The 18039-nt window shown below is 51.6% G+C and overlaps 1 protein-coding gene across 6 annotated transcripts in view; it reads right to left on the bottom strand.

Annotated features, from left to right (window-relative positions):
- Positions 1-4074: 4074 nt before the first annotated feature.
- The window catches only part of Mov10l1 (Mov10 RISC complex RNA helicase like 1), a 66041-nt gene continuing 52076 nt past the window's right edge, over positions 4075-18039 (bottom strand). For 5 of the 6 annotated variants that reach the window (XM_005379538.1, XM_005379543.2, XM_005379542.1 and 2 more), the window contains 8 exons: positions 16744-16843; positions 15511-15675; positions 13279-13452; positions 12006-12155; positions 5669-5776; positions 4868-5005; positions 4647-4738; positions 4075-4443 (listed from right to left, as the gene is read on the bottom strand). In XM_005379538.1, the coding sequence (XP_005379595.1) occupies positions 4371-4443; positions 4647-4738; positions 4868-5005; positions 5669-5776; positions 12006-12155; positions 13279-13452; positions 15511-15675; positions 16744-16843 (1000 nt within the window). In that variant the 3' untranslated portion in view covers positions 4075-4370. The remainder of the gene's footprint in view (positions 4444-4646; positions 4739-4867; positions 5006-5668; positions 5777-12005; positions 12156-13278; positions 13453-15510; positions 15676-16743; positions 16844-18039) is intronic. The other variant, XM_005379540.1, reaches the window with a different exon arrangement.

Below are 18039 nucleotides of genomic sequence, written 5' to 3'. Positions count from 1 at the left end.
CTGCTCCACTGCGGCCATCGGCGCGCCTCGCGGCCGCCTCGCACGCAGCCCCGGCGCGACGTCACCCCGAGCGGGCCACTTGCTCCCAGCCCGCACCTCCTTCCCACCGCTCCGCTCTCGCCAGCGTCCTCGGGTCTGCCAGGCTCAGAGGCGCCCACCCGCGTCCGGGTCTGGCCTCCGGCCACAGCGTGGGAGCGTTCCTTCCTCGCCCTGGCCGCCCGCAGGACCCTGTGCCCCTTCCCTGTTTTTTGTCTTTTTAAAGACGCGTGCTTGGGGTTTTAATTTCCAGCAGTAATTCATTCAGGAGGTATGTGGTAAAACCCGCCCGCGCCAGGGCTCCGGCCTGCGTCCCTCTGGGCTTTCTCGGGACTTCACTGCTGTGCGCTCCTGCACCCGCACATTATTTTCCAACTCCCAGCCAGCTGCATCCAGCTCCCTGCCTCGTCAGATGAGCTGTCACCTCACGTCCCAGCACTGTCACCTTGAAGCCCTCTGAAGACCACCGCAGCTTGTGGGTGGCCCTGATGCTGCCCGGAAGCAACGGCCGGGCCGGTTATCACACCGGCAAACCGCCGTCCTGTGTTAGCTACACTGCCCGTCTTCTGAAGCCATCTTCTGGAAAAATTTGTAGCTTGGGGCTTTCTGATGTCATAGAGCCATTTCAGTATCCCCACAGGATCGGACAGTTCCTCTTTGGAGGTGGGTTCAAGTAGTAATTTGGAGACTTCATGTGATAATCGGAAGACCACAACCTCCCCAAATCCCATGGCAAATAAACTTAGCTGGAAGAATGTCTGTAGGTAGCAAGCCAGTTCCAGCTTTCCTTCATAGTGAGTGGATTTTCTGGGGCCTAGGAGTTACTGCTCCAGCTCCCTTACTCAGGCAAGCCTGTCCTAAATGGGGGTGTTCCTGAGCTGCGTGGCTGCACACCTCACCAGTGTGTCTGCAAAGTATTCATGAAGACTCATGTCAGGTGTTCATAACCTGTGTTTTCTGTATGCATTTTAGAATGACTTGGTTAGGTTTCTGAAGAATAAATCTAGCTGGAACATTGACATTGCCTTGAATGTACAATTTGAGGAAAACTGAAACCTGTACTGATACCATCCATGGACATAGTACATCACTTATTACATCTTTGTATCTTAGAATTTTAAGGATCTCCCCATGAAGGTTTTATTGCACTAGTTTGTTGGATTACTTCCTAGATGCACCACAGTTGTCTGCAAATGGCACCCTGTTTTCTGTTATGCATTTCAGTTGGTTATTCTGGCACCAACGGACACTAATCTCCAGAGATGCCAGGTTGTGGAGTTGCTGCTCTTGTTCTGTACAGTGCCTCTTCCTGGAGCAGCATCTGGAACACCACAGAGCTTAGCACATCTCAATGAACGAGCACCCCATAGACCTTGGGTAGTTACTGTCTCACCAAAGGAAGCAGCAGGAGCTTACGAAAAGCAGCACCTGGCCAAGCTGACCCATGGCCCCAGGCCCTCATCATCCCATCGCACCAGGACCTCAATGCTGTCCTCATTTCCAGAGAGGCAGCAGAGAGGAGGTGGGTGAGGACCACAGGTTGGTCCTCCACGACACCCTGGTTGGACTGTGGAGGCGTAAGCCTCTCTGCTCCCCTCCTGGCATGCATGCAGGAGTGTAGAGTGGGGCAGCCTGGATGAGAGGGCACTCCTCTCAAATCCTGTCCTAGGAAGGCAGGTGATGCGGAAGCAGCGCACCCTTTCTCTTGTGGAGGCATTGATGTGGTTTTGACCAAAACGACCCTGACTGGTCCGAGTATACCACCACAGCAGAACTCCCGCCCCAGCTCTTACGGAGGTAAAGAGCTCTTCTCAGCTTCCCTGTCCATGAAGGCAGAAACCCAGAAAAACTGTAAAGACAAGCCTGTGTCACTCCAGCCCTGACGAATACGCTCCCATGGAGACATGGACTGTTTGCCAAGATGTCCCACACAGACCCTTAAGTGATGCATTTCTAATTCAGTTTCACTCCCATTGAGGAAAACTGGCAACATTTGGGGGTCATTTTGATTGCCCCCCACCCAGTACTGAGACTGAACGCAGGGCTGTTGCACTGCGCTATATTCCCCGCACTTGTGATCCTCCTGCCTCAATCTGACAGACCACTGGGATTTGATTGGGTCCTTACAGAAACTAAGAATACCAATCCAGACAAAATTCTTGTTATGTTCAGCCTCATGTTTCCACAAATTAAATTAAACCGTGTTCTCAGCTCATGGGCATATTCTTAGAAGAAGAGATGAGCTGTGTTGGTCAGGATAGGCCGGGTCATGCCACATAACACACATCCCACTTTATAATGGCCTGAATAGCACGAGGCTATTCTGCCCTCTGGCTGGTCCTGGCCTCCCTGGGCACTCTGGAACCACCACCCACCACACAGCAGGGTGCAAGTGGTGAGCAGCTGTCCACCCTTAAGGTTCCTGCATCAGGCCTGCCCCCTCTGTCGTATACTTCTCTTGGCCAGAGCTCGTCACCTGTCTTACACACCTGTGGCTATGGGGTATGGGAATGTGCAATGCCTACAACTTCCACCATATTCTGCACTAGGATACAATCCATGGGGAAATGACACAGAAACATGAGCTCCAGGAGGAGGAGGACTTGTGGTCCCTAGGTGTGGAGGGCAGATTGTTGGTGTCCTTCAGAGGATGACAGTAGCATCCAATCTTACGGCATTTTCATTCCTCTAGAGACCGTGACAAGCTGCTGTGTAACTTTTTTTCTTAAAATGGCAATACAGTATGCTAGGAATGACATCACAAATTGCTTAAAACAACGATGAAAGAAAAATTTTAGGTAACTTAAAGGTAAGTGAGGAGAGAGTTTTCAAGCTTCTTCTAGGGGATCTCCAAACACAAACGTGCAGCACTTCCGTGCCGGCCACGCCTGCCTGCAGGAAGGCTGCCCCTGGTTTCCCAGGTGGCCACGCTGGTCTGGGCTTCTGTCTACTGTGTTTCCCACGGTCTCATCCCCCATCTCTGTTGCCCTCTCTCCTGCTCTCGACACACACAGGCACCAAGTCCACATCTCACCAGCCCTGGGGCGTCCCTGGCTGGGATGTCCACGTACTCTAAACTGGTGCAGCCCAGTTCTGCCTGCAGAAGCCCACTGCTCTCACCCCTCCGCCTCCCGATGGTGTGGGCCAACCCTGCCTTGCCTCTTTCCCTAGGATATGCAGGTAACAGGGTCAGAGCTGCTGCGGGGAAAAGCGCTGGGCTGTCTGGACGTTTTTGGGTGCCTCCCGTGGTGGGAGGGGGTGGGTGTGTGAGGCAGGTGTGAGGTGCACAGGCTCACTTACTGCTGGAAGGACAGAGGCAGGTTCCGTTACCAGTGATGGAGAACCAGGATCCAGCCTTGTGTGTCCAGTTACTGGACTCAATGGGAGGGGTGCAGGCTTGCAGGACAAGGGTCCTCCCACGGCAGTGCACCAGCCCCTGCAGGAACCTGCCTGTGCACCTGGAACCTGGGTGTGGGGCTCCCTCAGCCCTGGGGTTGGGGTGAGGGACTATGGTAATGGGCAGGGTGGGAGGGGACCTTCATCAGGCAGTGTCTCCCCATTTGCTCCCACAGGCCAAGGCACCCCGCCCTGCTCCTTCCTAATGTAAAGGAGTAAGGGCTGCAATTTTAGCCCAACTCCCACCACAGGAAGGTGGAGGTGACCATGTAGAGCTGGGGGCTTATAACATTTCACTTCTGTACTCTGCAGCCCAGCATGGCTCCCCCATGAATCCAGCCAACCCATAAAGGCCTTAGAACTTGGTGTCTGTGTGCAGAGCAGGCTAGCTCTTGGCTAAAGGGGAAAGGCAAGGACTCCAGCACAAGCCTGCCTAGGTACAGCCTTCCAGGATCACTGAGGCCAGGGTGGGCCTACCCGCCCTTGTATAGCCAGCTGTGCTGCACAACACAGTCTGGCTTAGGATGGAGCAAAGGGTGGTGGGGCCAGTCCAGACCGCAGATGGGAGGGCAGTGTCCTCTCCCTGGATGGTGGGTGGAGGCTGCATGCGACCCTGATCACTGATATGGATACATTCTTAGATGAAAAACAAGTGGGTCACTTGACTGTTTATTTAAGGGGTGGGCAGCAGCAATGGGTACCCAGTGGCAGGAAGAAACTGGTGTGAACCAAAGTTAGTGGCAGGGGCAGGAACAGCTCAGCCAGCTCGGTGTTCCCTGCCCGCACCAATGCTCACAGCTGTGAGACAAGGTGGCTGTAGGGGCCACGGAACAAACAGGAACACAGCTAGGCCAGCCCCAGGGGTTCCTTGCACGTCAGCTGCTGTGTGTCAGGTGAGCCCAACTCTTCTGTCCTATGGATCCTGGAGGGTACATGGTCTACTCACAGCTATGGAGGAGAAGAGGCATGCAGTGTTTGGCTCCCACAGCAGGCTGCAAGCTGTACTCTTCCCTGTGGGGTGTTTCAGGGTGCACTGTGTTTCTCCCTTTAGGGGGCCTTGGGAAGGCGACACCAACCCCAAATGTCCAGGAGAGAGTGACCACTGCATCTGGGGGCCAACAAGAGCCAAGGCAGCAGTGTGGCCAGGCCCTGAGGCTACACATGTATAGGTATGCAGGTTCTGGGTCGTGGAGGCCCCACAGCCAGCCACTCACTTTTGCAGAGCCTCTAGTTCAGGAGGCAGATCGCACCCCGTGTAAACACCATTTGTAACACTGTATTCCAGCAAAGCACCAAAGCAGGGGTCCTGTTGGAATACAAGAGAGTCCAGCATCAAGCGTGTGAAGCCCCTTGTCTCCTGGTAAAACGTGCACACTGCCCGGCTCAGTGGCCATTTCCCTCAGAAGCACGGCAACCTGGCATGCTGCAGACTCACCCTGACAAGCACGTGAGGGTTCCCCAGCACAATCAGCAGGGCTTTGGGTCTGGTGATTGCCACGTTGAATCTCTTTGAGTTGGACAAGAAACCCAAAAAATATCGGTCATCTTCAAATCTATCTTCACTTGAACGTACCTGAAAAACACAAAGATAAATAAAAATAGTATCTTAAGGTTTTTTGTTTGGCATGAAAAAACTTAATACTTGAAAACATTTAGAAAGGTTAAATCACAGTGGGACCCCATTTCTGGTTAAAAAACGGGGAGGGTAGATCTTATTACCATTCTGTCCATGGACAAGGAGACCCTCAAATGCTAACAGGTTCTCTCTGGAAGGCAGGGGTTCGGAGGATATTTTCTTTATCGTATCTGAATTTTCTAATTTATCTGCAATTAACATTTTTTTTTTTAACATGTACTGTTTGAGAATTTAAAAGAAGGGCATTTGCAGAGTCACTGGATGGTGGTGCAAAAGCCGGGGGGCCAGGCAACTCCTTTCCGACACGTGTGTGGTTCTCTGCTCCTTGGCTACGCTCCTCGTCAGCACTGTCCCTCTCCACACAGTCATCATCTCCTCCTGGGTGTTTTCTCCACTTGTTTCTCCTGATCTCTGAGGTCTGTGTGAAACAGCTTCCCGCGGTCACTACTCTTGGTAGCACCTGGGCCTGGGAGTCTCCACCCTGCAACATCGTCTGTGCTATGCATCAGGCCCTGCCATTTTACACTTGGGCACACCCAATACCACAGAGTATTACTCGACTTCAGACACAAGGTCGCCCACCCTAAACAGGGTACCTACAGTTGAAATGATGATCACCAAATATTCTTGCCCTTGAAACTCCTCGACTGATCCAACCTTTATGTCCACCAAATCGACATTTCGCAGAAGAATTTTTATTTTTTCGACCTTTAAAACAGGTTAAGTTAGAAAAGGTTAAAACATTAAAAATAACATATAAACCTAATTTGTTTACTTATCACAGTATAAATTAAATTCTAACCAATGTGCAGGATTGCTTTTCAATCTGCATCATTGGGGCTTAAAGTGTGGTTACTTGAGACAAGACAGGCAGCCCACCAACATGGATGAAACACAAGGGAGGAAGTGACACTGACCCCTGCCTCATCTCATACTCCAGTGCCCAGTGGACTTCAGATCCTAAGTGTAAGCAAGGTGTGGTGGGCATGCCTGTAGTCCCAGCTACTTGGGAGGGTGAGACAGGAGGGTTGCTTGAGCCCAGGAATTTCAGGCTAGCTTGGGCAACGTAACAGACTTTGTCTCAAAGAAACTAAAAAAGAAAGAAAAATCTGGGTACTATGGTGCACACCTGTAATCCAGCACTTTGGGAGGCAGAGGCAGGGCAGAAGGATTCTGGGTTTTGAGTTCTACTTAGACAATTTAGCAAGACCCTGTCTCAAAAAAAAAAAAAAAAAAAAAAAGGGCTGGGATATAGCTCAGTGCAAAGGCCCTGGGTTCAATCCACAGTACTGCAAAAAAACAAATAAAAAACCCATGCATACTCAAAAGTAAATTCCATTTACTCTAAAATATATGTATATTTAAGACTTCCAGAAATTTGGAAAAATGCTTGGTGATCTTAAGTTAGAAAAGGATTTCTCAATAAAAATCCCACAAACCATAATGGAAATTATTTACAGGTAGCCCCTGTCTTATGATGGGTTAACTTAGAAATTTCTGACTTTACAACAGTGTAAAAGTGATACACATTCACTAGTTACTACACTTCCAACTCTGATCTTTTTTTGGCTGGTGAGAGCCACCATAATACCCTTACAGTGTTAGGGAGAACAAGCTTCTGCTCACAGTTGGTCACAGCTGGCCCTCCACATCCCTGAGTTCCATATCCACAAATTCAACCACCCAAGGATCAAAAGTGTTCACAGGCCCACAGTTGCTGCCCCTGTACTGAACATGTACATTTTTCTTGTCTTCTTCCCTAAACAGTATGTGTAACAGCTTTCTATACTGCATCTGCACTGTACTAAGTGTTGTAAGTACTCTGCGGATGATGTGCAGTGCAGGGAGGATGTGTCCAGCTTGTATTTGGTAAGGGACTCGAGCATCTGCAGACTTGGCTATTCATGCGAGTTCTGGAACCAACCCCAGTGCATACAGATGACAGCTGCACCATGTGGCTAAGCCATGACGTTCAGGAGGTTAAGAGTACTGAATGCATTATTTGCGTACAGCAGGTTTTCCAGATTTAAGCCCAGGAAAGCTGAGGAGCATCTGTGTATGTCTGGTTACATTAAAAATTTAAAAATTAGTAACAAGCGGTATCCCTAAAAAACCACTACAGGTCTGAAAACCACAAGGGATGCTGTAAGACCACAAACTGGAAAACACTGGAGAGCAACTGCAGGGGTCACTGGGTCTGAGCCAGCAACGTAAGGAAACAGGGAAAGAACAGCCACTAGCAGTGCAAGGCTCAGGCCATGGAGCTCTCAAGGTGGGTCTCAAATCCATCCCCTGCCGGGCAGTGGAAACTCCCAGCCGCAGAGATTCAGCCTGTGAATATCCATGTCACCCAGCAATGCTAACTGAGCACTGCCTCCATCATCCCCTGCATAACTCACACGTGGCCTGAGGAAGGCTTCGAGTGATGAGAGATGCAAGATGAAGATGGTCACCACAGAGGTGGCGGAGAGCACAAGTGGCCCTGCACCTGCTGCACCAGGCCACCTACAGTGGGTGTGGGGTGGTGGCGATTCCTGTACCCATGCACAGGCCTGCAAACCGCAGCAGAGTTGTCTAGGTGTCCTAGCTGCAAAGGCAACAGATCCCAGCATGACAGCAGACCGTGGGAGATGGGACCAATAGGACCCCAGCTCTGCATCTGCCACAGTGTCCTGCATGCCTTCCTGAGTGTCACAGACCAGAGAGCCAAAGCACCTCCCAAGCAGCCAGGTGCACATGTCAGATGGGGCCAGAGCTGAGTGGTGGAGACTGAGGAGGGAGGGGCCATCCTGGAGACGGGGAGCAGAGGCAGGAGAAGCTGCTTCTGAGGCAGGTCTCAGCCAACAGGTTGCCTGCTGGCAGCAGATCCCACCACCACTGTTAACTCTGCTTGGCTGCGTCACCAGGGAAGTGACTCACTTGGTTCGGGAGCTTCAAGGTCCGTATGTGCTGGATTCTGTCGACTGTGGGGATGGAAAGAATGTGCAACAGAGTCCTGGCCAATCCCCGAGAAAAAGCACTCTTGCATGGAGGGACACTCAAACAGACAACTAAGCCTTGGTCATGCAGTGACCAAGGTCAGTGTGGAAGCCTGGAGGAGGCCTTCAGGGCTTGAGGCCTCAGCTCAGCCTAGGGTGGTTACTGACGTACACACCAGCTGAGTAGCAAGGCTTCTGGGCCAGTTGTGTCACAGGAGCTGGCTTCCTCTGGGAGTCTGCTAGTGCACCTGAAGGGCTCCAGGTCAAAACAAAATACAGGCAAAATAGCAACAGCTAAGCAAGGAGTCAGGCAAACTCCTGCCTCCAGAGCAATCAATCCCTGGAAAAACTGACGAAGACCTTGCAGCACTCTGGACGTGAGGCGGGGGTTGGTGACCAGCAGGTTTCTGGCTGAGGCTGCACCATGCCTGGGAAGACTGAAGGAGCCTGGTGGGAAACAGTAACCCAGGAACCTCAAAAGAGCTCTCTGTGGCTAGTGGCACCCAAGGACACCCCCCGCCCCGAGCCAGCAGACAACAGCCCTATCGGACAAGGCAGTGAGTACACGCCACCCTCTGCTTTTCAACTACAAAGATGGGCAGATACACACTCTGTGAGCCAAGCTTAAAACCAGTTAAAAAGAGAACTTGACAGGGACAACAGCTGCCATGCACCACAGAGAGATGGATGATATGGCCTGGACTCAGGCAGTGATGAAACAAAGCAGCAAGCAAGAATACACCCAGTGCTCATCATCAGGGGGAAATCAGAATCCAAACGTGCTGTGTGGGAAATAAGTCACAGAAAGTTAAACACGGCACAGTTTCTTTTATATGGGAAACTCAAAAGTACAAGTAAAGAATGAAATAAAGGTGAGATGGCAGGAACAGGAAGGCAGTTTTCTGGAGATGAAGAAGGGGATCAGGTAAGAGTGGAATGGCAGCAATGATAAAAAAATGATCATAATATGTATGTACCAATTTTCCAAAGCAAATATTAATATTACATACTTCAATCATATACCAATAAAAAGTTTAAAAAAGTTACTATATCTCTTTTTTTAAAAAATTGTTTTGAGATAGGGTCTTGCTATGCAGTTCAGGCTGGCCTTGAGCTCACTTTGTAGCCCAGGCTGGTCTCAAACTCACAAGGATCCTCCTGCCTCAGCCATCCAAGTGCTGGGATTACATGCATATGCCACCACACCTAGCTAGTTACTATATTTCTAAAGTTCTTAGTTTTCAACAAAAATATAAGATATGCAAAGAAATCAAAAGTGTGACCCACATTCAAGAAGACAGACATCAATGGTGGCTACAATAGTGCATGCCTGTAATCCAGCTATTTAGGGGCAGGAGCATTCAGTCTGAGCCCAGTCTGGGCAACTTGGTTAAGACCTCTTCTCAAAATAAAAATACAGAAGGCCAGAGATGTAGCTCAGTGGGAGAGCATTTGCCTGACATGTTCAAGTTCCTTATTGGAGTAAACCTCCAATACGGGGGAGAAGAAGAGTGAGGAAGAGGAAAAGGAGGAGAAAGGCATCATACTGAAGAGTGTTTCCAGGTGTTAAATTTCATGCAGACTTTGAGGCTACTATCACAAGTATATTCACAGAACTAAAGGAAGCCTACGGAAAGACTTGGGCAAGAATAAACAGAACAGTGGTTCCTGGCAAGGCTGGAGAGTAATGTGAAGAACCAGTGGGAATTCTGTTGAAGTCTGATAACTGAGGTTATGATTCCTGGAAGGGGTCAACAGCAGATTCCAGATGGCAGAAGGAAAAGAGCTGGGCACGGTGGTGCACTCCTGTGATACCAGCACTCAGGAGGCTGAGGCAGGAGGACTGCCGCAAGTTTGAGGTCAGCCTGGACTACATAGTGAGTTCAAGGCCAGCTTCAGCTACATAGTGAGACCCTGTCTCAAAAACCAAAAAGTAAAGAAAGAAAAAAAACTGGGAATGGTGGCACATGCCTGTAATCCCAGCACTCAGGAGGCTGAGGCAGGAGTACCGTTGTGAGTTTGAGACTAGCCTGGGCTACAAAGTGAGCTCAAGGCCAGTCTGAACTGCGTAACGAGACCCTGTCTCAAAAAGACACACACAAAAAAAAAAGGAAAGAAAGAAAAAAGAGTGAACTTGAAACAGACCAACAGGAATCATTCAGACTGAAGAAAAGAGGTGATAAAGACAGGGAGAATGTAGAGGTGTGTGGGGTGACATCGAAGGACCAACCTGGAGAGAAGGGCCTCAGAGGAGAGGAGACAGTGGGCAGAAAAAATACGAAGAAACACTGGCTTCCACACTAGCTAAGTCTGACGAATAACAGTGATCTATAGATCTAAGATGCTCAGCAAATTTCAAGTGAGACTACACCAAGGGACCCTAAGCTGACCTCACAGAGGACCGCAGGGGTCGGGGGTGAGTGGTGCGGGCCGGAGAGGGCAGTGACTTGCCTCCACAGAGCGCAGCCCCCTCTTGAGCTCACTTCCAAACATGCAGCCAGGCTGGACTGGCCCTCCAGGAGGGGGAAGGCGTCCAGACAGGCAGAAGGAGGCGCTCTGCTCCATTTGAGGGGACATGTGTGGAACTTTCCTTACGCCCACAGGCCAAGGCCTAATGTCATCACCCATTTCCAGCTGACAAGATTTCTTATATTTATCATGTCAAAAGAGAGGAAAGTAACAAGATAGGTTGGTGTCTTAGTCAGGAAGAGTAAAATATGAAAAATTCAACAGTGATCAGGGGCATGAAAATGTCTGTGTTTGAACATGGAGCAGCCAGAGGGGCACAGGACCGGAGCAAGGGCAGCTGGGCAGCTGTGCTAGAGGGCGCACAGCCCAGCCTGACTGGCAGGAGGCACCCCGACACAGACAAGCTGCGGGCTCCTGGCAGAGCTAAGCGTCACCTACGCAGGCCCAGCCTAGGAGAAATGGAGATAGCGCCCTGCTTGCCGGGAAGCCCGCACTCTGCCGTCTGCTCAGAGCTAAGCGCCCCAGAGCAGCACTCGTGCAGGCTAAGGACACCCCCGCAGGGCGAGTGCACAGGGCTACTATCCGGGGACCACAACACAGGGCCCTCCCCTCCCTGGACGAGGGAGAGGCACACGGAACGAGAGCTGTCCGCTTCAGGAGTGCCAACAGTAGCTGGGCATGGTGGGCACGCCTGCAATCCCAACACTCTGGGAGGCTGAGGCTGGAAAATTCTAAGTTTGAGCCCAGCCTGGGCAATCTGGCCTGTTAGTGAGACCCTGTCTCAAAGAACTTTTAAAAAAGGGCTGGGGATGTACCTCAGGGTGAAGAATCTGAGCTCAACCCTGAGTACCATAAAGAAAAAGAAGAAGAAGAAAGAAAGCCTCCCTGCCCAAGAATGCCAGAAGTGCCCCTTCGAAAACTCACTGAAAGAGTTTAAGGTCAGCCTGAACTGCATAGCGAGACCCTGTCTCAAAAAGACCAAAAAAAAAAAAAAAAGAAAAAGAAAACTCATTGGAAGCCGGGTGTGGTGGCGCACACCTGTAATCCCAGCACTCAGGAGGCTGAGGCAGGAGGATCGTTGCGAGTTCAAGACCAGCCTGGGCTACAAAGTGAGCTCAAGGCCAGCCTGAACTGCACAGTGAGACTCTGTTTAAAAAGACAAAAAAACCAAACAAACAAAAAAGAAAACTCACTGAAAGCTGAGACTGGCAGCTTCTTCCTAAGGAGCTGAACATCAAGGCTACCCCACAAGTCCTTACAGAAATGTGCACAAGGTAACCACTTAGAAACGTGCAAGGCATGCTGTGCTCTGGCTTTGGAAGGCAAGCAGGCAGCTGCTCCAACAGGGCATCCCTCAAATTTGATCCTGGCTCTTTGAAAACCTACTGCTGTGCAAAGTGAGCTGGTTTCTGCCTTCCACAGATGACACAGACCAAGGAGGCAAGGCTGTAGCATTAGTGCAGAATGAGGAGAAACCCCGGCGGGCCTACCTGCTTGCGATAGGGCGTGATGACACCTATGTCCCTGGAAGACACCTGGTTGGACATGCTGTGGGCCAGGAGGCAGCAGTAGCGCATCACTTGGACAGCCTCAGAGGGGTTGAACCACGATGGGCTGCGTCCTTCACGAGCCTCACTGCCCTGAATTAAGGAGGAGAGAACTTTACTTACCAAGGGCCCTGATCAGGAGCTGAAACAGGACTTGGGAATAAATAATGAATATGACAGAAAAATCCCTGCTCTCAGGAAGAACTTAAAATCTAGCAGGGTAATAATCATTAAATAAATATGAATTACTTCTGTATCAATGCTATAAAAGAGGACCAGTTGCACAAATCTATTGTTTGGGGACTGCTGACGAGGTGGAAGGCAAGGGAAGAGTTCTTTTTTTTCCTTTAGGGTCTGCCCAGACTGCTCAAACTTTCAATCCTCCTGCCTAAGCCTCCTGAGTTGCTGGATTACAAGTATGCACCACCTTGCCTACACGGTAGGACTTCCTTTATGTGACGTGACTGAGGATGAACAGGAATTACCTGGCAAGGAGCAGGCTGGGTTGGAGGGAGGGCACGCAGGGCCTCAACACGGAACGGCTCACAGCTCTGTAGGCAGAGGGAAACGGCAATAGGGCCAAAGCCCAGGGAGCCCCTGAGAGCCTACAGCAAGGTACCCTCCCCAGGCCAACCCCTTGCCCATGTCTAACGAAACTCTCACTCTCCTGGATTGTTCCTATTAGGAAACGGAGGATTATTCTCATTTTGAGAAAATTTTCTTAAAGGATAATGGGAAGGTGGGTGTGGTAGGGCACACCTGTAATCCAGCACTCTGGGAGGCTGAGGCATAAAGACAGACAGTTTGGATTCTGTTCCACCAATCTGTATTTTTTTTATCAACCACATGTATTTCTATATGGTATGCTTTATTTGCTCTAAATTTTAGGGTGTTTTCTAACATGTTAACTCATTTTCTAATAAAACATTCACAATGCCATTATCAGTTTCTCATGAAAAAATCTTTCAGTAGAAATCTTTATTTACATTACATTAAATATCTGGGTTAACTTGGGAAGAACTCCCATCTTTAGAGACAAACACTTGTCTTCCCCACTCCAGGCCCAAGGGATGGTCAGACACACACCGTGGACACAGAGCAACACCAAGGAAGGGCAAGGTGGGTGCTGTGACAGACATCATCAGAAACGAGTGGCCTGCTCCTTCTTCTTGTCACCTGACACAGAAAGCATCTGGTTGTTCAAGGCATGACTTACCCTCACCCCGTGGAAGACGAGAGGGAAACCTTTCTTGGGAAGCTTCTCCCAGCCTAGCAGTAAAGTCACCACTTTGGGGTCTGCACAGACTTCGAGCTCCTTGTGATAGAACAGGCGAGAGGGCAGTGCCAGCAGGGCAGAGTGGGACCTGTAATTCTTCACCAGCTTTGTAACCTGCAGGGAAAGGACAGATGCAGGACACAAGGAATCAGCTCCACACACTTCCTGTCAAGGGAAGGAGGTTCTACACAGCCAACCTGAGTGCCTCCATGTCTACTGCTGCTCCTGCCTGCCCCTCCCCTAGCCTGAAGCCTGCTGCCAGGTCAGGCCCTTCTGATGACTGTCCACCCAACTGTGCATGTGAGAGAAGGTGGACACTGTGAGGAGAGGTAAGGGACGGGCATGCTTTCTGTTCCTTTCCTGGGTCTTGACCAGCCGAGCATCTCTTAGGGGCACAGAAAGCTCTGGACACCCCCTTGTATACTCCAGCTTCATGCTGACCCACTATCTCGTGACCTCGTGAAGCCTGGGCAGCTATGTCTCAGCTGGGTGGCAGGAAGTCAGAACCTCCCTGGCAACGCTGCTGGTCGTGAGGACAGCACCAGCGTAAGGAACACTTTGCTTCTGTCTCCAGTTGGCCTGGGAAATTCGCATGGTGCAGGCATCTGCCTTTGCTCTTGGCATCCATCGGCCCTAGGACTTCAACTCAGGGCAACAACTCTAAGCCTGACCTCGTATCAATGCTAACACTAGCCCAGAGGCACAGGTAAAGGAATGGAGGGAGGACACGTAGCTCCCTGGCTCTAGTCACTGCGGGGAGAAAGGTGCAGCCATAGGACAGAGCTTTTCTGCCCTGCGGTCGGGGCCAGAAAGTTCTTTGGGCCCTGGGTGGGGGGCAGTCAGTTGGCCACAGCACACAAGTCCTCTAATGCTGCGGCCCAGATGCAGCATCACTCCTCCCCCAACAAAACCACAGGCAAGTCCCCAGGGCACAGGGACACTCTCAACGTCGTCTCTCATGGCAGCAGAGCTCTTACACGCCTTTCTGGGCAGAGGTCACAGATGTCACAGCCACAGCCTCACCCTGGGCAGCTGCATGGACAGAACGCACCTTTCTGCCTGGCGGTCCCTCCCTTGGACGCCATCCCCCGGACACCGTCCCCATCTCTCTACTCCACTGCCGCCCTTCACATTTCCAGCAGGGTTGATGGCCAGGGGCAACCTCAGGGTGCTTCCCTGAAAACCTTCCACTATCACACCTCATCAATACTTGACACACAAACCTCTTTTTTGTATTGTAGCTCAGCAGTTTAATGTAATATAGCAGTTTAGGGACTAACGCAATTTCTGTATTACAGTAGTTTCTGTTCAGTGATGGCCTTGAGATCCAAGGCTCCTGCGCTCAGTGCCCAGCGGGTGGGGGCGCTGAAAGGTAGATTCCACAGCCCCACCCCATCCCTAGAATGTGACTGAGGTGACAGAGAGCCCAGAACCTGTGCTTTGAGGAGTATCTGTGTCAGGAGGGCCCATAGGAAATGCTCCCTGCAGCCTCTCGGTGGAAGACTTTCTCTTTTTTTAGGTAGCTACAAAGACCACTTCTACTTTTACTACCCTAGTGAAGTCACATGGATTGACTGATTGATTTTGAGACAGGGTTTCATTATGCAGTTCAGGCTGGCCTTGAACTCACTTTATAGCCCAAGTTGGCCTCAAACTCACAGCAATCCTCCTGCTTCAGCCTCCTGAGTGCTGGGACTACAAGCATGTGCCACTATGCCTGGCTGTCACATAGATTTAATTTTCTATTGTTCTGCATCCCAATGACTCTGTGCCATTACACTCCCTGGAGCTCCCAACCCAAAAAGAACCCTCAGGTAGCACACCTCTTGGGTCCTGGGACAGAAGAGCAGGAGAGAAGTACTTTAAACCCCATCTGGGAGGTGGGGAAGTGGGCCAAGCCCCCCGAATAGCCCTGGAGGTGTCTGCACCTGGCTTTCCTACACAGGATTCTGCACCTTCACGGTGGGAGGGATGAGGGGCAGCAGGGCTCCTGTGGAGAGGTAAACTCCTCCTCCTCCTGGGCAGACAAGAGCCTCTGCCCATGGATGTGACCTGTGGACAGGAGGGGGCTGATCTGCAGTGTGGCAGCACCCCACAGGTCTGTCCTCAGGAGCTCTTCCCCTGGGCAGCACCACTCTAGTGGAGTCAAATGCACCTGAGACTCAGACTCACCAACAGAGGATTGTATGCACCACAGGCACCGAACGCATGCTCGTCTCTCAGGTACACAGGTCGCAACATCAGCCTCTCCAGCATGGACACGTTCAGCCCATAGGCCATGGCCAGCCTGGACTTGATGACTGGGCCAAGCTGCATTGGGTCTCCAGCAAGAACAATCTGCAGCACAGGGTGGCGGTGGGAGGCACACAGTCCCACCCCAGAAGGAAGAGGTCAGGGCTGACAGCTGGCATCTCCCACAGGCTACGGGTGCTGCGCAGGTGGGGCCCATGGGGAGAAGGGAAGAGGCCAAGAGGCCAGCAAGAATGCAATGGCAATGGCTTGGGCAGCCCCGTGGAATGGAGGAAACTAGAAAGGCCTGAGCCCTCACATAGTAGCTCCACCTGCCTCTCCCTGTAGCCCTTTCCTCTTCCCACATCCTATACCCAGCTTTCTCTCCTACCAACCTGCCAAAGTGGGGGTCCTATGTTCTGGAAGCTTCACCTGTGCCTGGTGTTAGGAAACCACTCCCAGCCTTCTCTCTGAGGCCCTGTCCTGGGAGAAACCCTACACGTAACCACTTCAAGTTGACTGCCCCTTGTCACTCTCACCCCAAGGCCACATGCTCCGCCTACACCAGTTCTTGTCCCTTCTGCCCCTGCTCATGCTCTGCCTCACGAAGCCTGGTGAGCCGGCAGGAGAAGGGGGACGTGCCCCTAAGAAGAGCCTGACAAGTTCCCATGGCAGATGCCAGACGACCGCTGCTTGACCAAGGGATAGGGTTAGGGCTAGGAGTTTCAGATGAAATCCACAGCACTGTAGAGGCACCAGAAAACAGGAGGGGGTCTTCCAGGGTGATACACAGTGGGAGGGGCCAGAGCCTAAGTGCAGAGCCTAGTGCAGAGCCTAGAGCAGCCTGAGGATGGACAGATCCCGGAAGAACACGAAGCCTGGTCCTCTCCCTTAGCACGTGGGGCTCTGAGAGGATGGATCGCAGTTGCTGACCTTGCTGCGACATCCCCAATACCTAGAACAGCTCACTGTTTCTCTCTGCAAGTGAGTAAGTCACAGAAAGGGGTCCTTTTCCTGCTTGCCTCAAGAAATGAGGCTGTGCTGAGTGGCAGTGGCATGGCCTGGGCTCTTTGGGCCCCGGTACCTTCACCTGACCCTTACGAGGCAGTGTTCACTGCCATGGAAAAACAGGATCAAGACAGAAATGGCACACACAGCACACAGCCCTGGCCTTACCTGGCCGCTGACATCTGAAATCAGCCCCAGAGGAATAAGGCATTCTGGTTCACTCGCCTGCCCAGCCTCATCCACAAACACGTGTGTGAAGTGTCCAACTCTAGAGACAGAGATGTTCTGAACAGTAATTCTTACCACTCTATTTGGCAATCAATGGCTGACACACTGGCAAGGCCTTGCTCTGTGGAATGGGGTCTCTGCAGGGCCACCAGGGAGGTCAAGCACTGGAATATGGAGTCACCTGGCTAGGGCTGAGGGTGGTGGCAGAGCTACTGGAGACACTCCACGCTCAGCACAGTGTATGCAGAGGAAGCAGGGTGAGTGGGCATGACAAAGCCTGACAGCCCACTGGCAGCTCAGCAGGCTGGAGGCCTCCACAGCATATCTGGTCCGTGTGCTGCTCTCCCCCACTCACCAAGCCCAGCCCCCAGCTTTCAGGACCAGCTTCAGCCACTACTAAGCCTTGTGAGTCCTGCAGGCTGTGTCACTTTTCTGGGCTCCCTTTTCCCACAGGATGGTGGGACGTGGCCAGCACCAACCGACAAGGGTTGGTCAGGCAGCAGCAGGAGACACAGGTGACTGGGCAGGTGGCTATGACAGTGTGGCTACTCCTTCTGTTCACCTTTTAACTCACACTGCAGTAGCTGCCAGCCTGGGTACGCCTAAACGTCTAGGATGACAGGCTCAAGGAGTCAGGGTGGTACACAGCCAGCCCTCACCAGCCTGCTTCACAGTGGGCCTCAAGGCAGCACCAGCATGCTGGGAAGTCAGGGTTGGTGACAGGGAAGATATCTGAGCCAGATGCTTCTAGCAACAGGACAAACCTTTGGCCTGTGCCTGCCTGAGCTTGGTGTCTGCTCCCCCTGCCCCAGATGCTAGGTATGTTTCCTCACTTCTGAGCCTTGGCGTCCTGCTGAGATGAGGCCCCATGGTCAGACAAGTGCCAGAGGAGATTCCCTGCACAGGGCAGTGCTGGGCTCCCCCTACTCCTTGTTTGCCTGAGCCTGTGAATCCCAAACTAAGGACCCCACAGATGATACTCTTCCCTTTGCAAAGTGAGGCAATAATCACAATTCCTTTTTCCCACTACATGTCTCAATTTCTGTTGAATACAGTTAATACTATGCATCGTCCCAGAATATAAGCATACTGCTTTCAATCCTGTAAAAGCTGCAGTCATCTGAAGTCACTTCTCCCACATGGTATCACCCTGTGTCTGTATCTTGTAAGCTCCTACAGCTCCAGTCCCTGGTGGCCCTCCAGGCTCTCTCAGCCTCAGTTTACCCCTTGAAAAGC

This window comes from Chinchilla lanigera, unplaced genomic scaffold (genome assembly GCF_000276665.1).
Source record: "Chinchilla lanigera isolate Chin_1 unplaced genomic scaffold, ChiLan1.0 scaffold00012, whole genome shotgun sequence".
Lineage (NCBI taxonomy): Eukaryota > Metazoa > Chordata > Mammalia > Rodentia > Chinchillidae > Chinchilla > Chinchilla lanigera.
The sequence above is the reverse complement of the archived record's forward strand: the minus strand, read 5'-3'. Positions and strand labels throughout refer to the sequence as shown.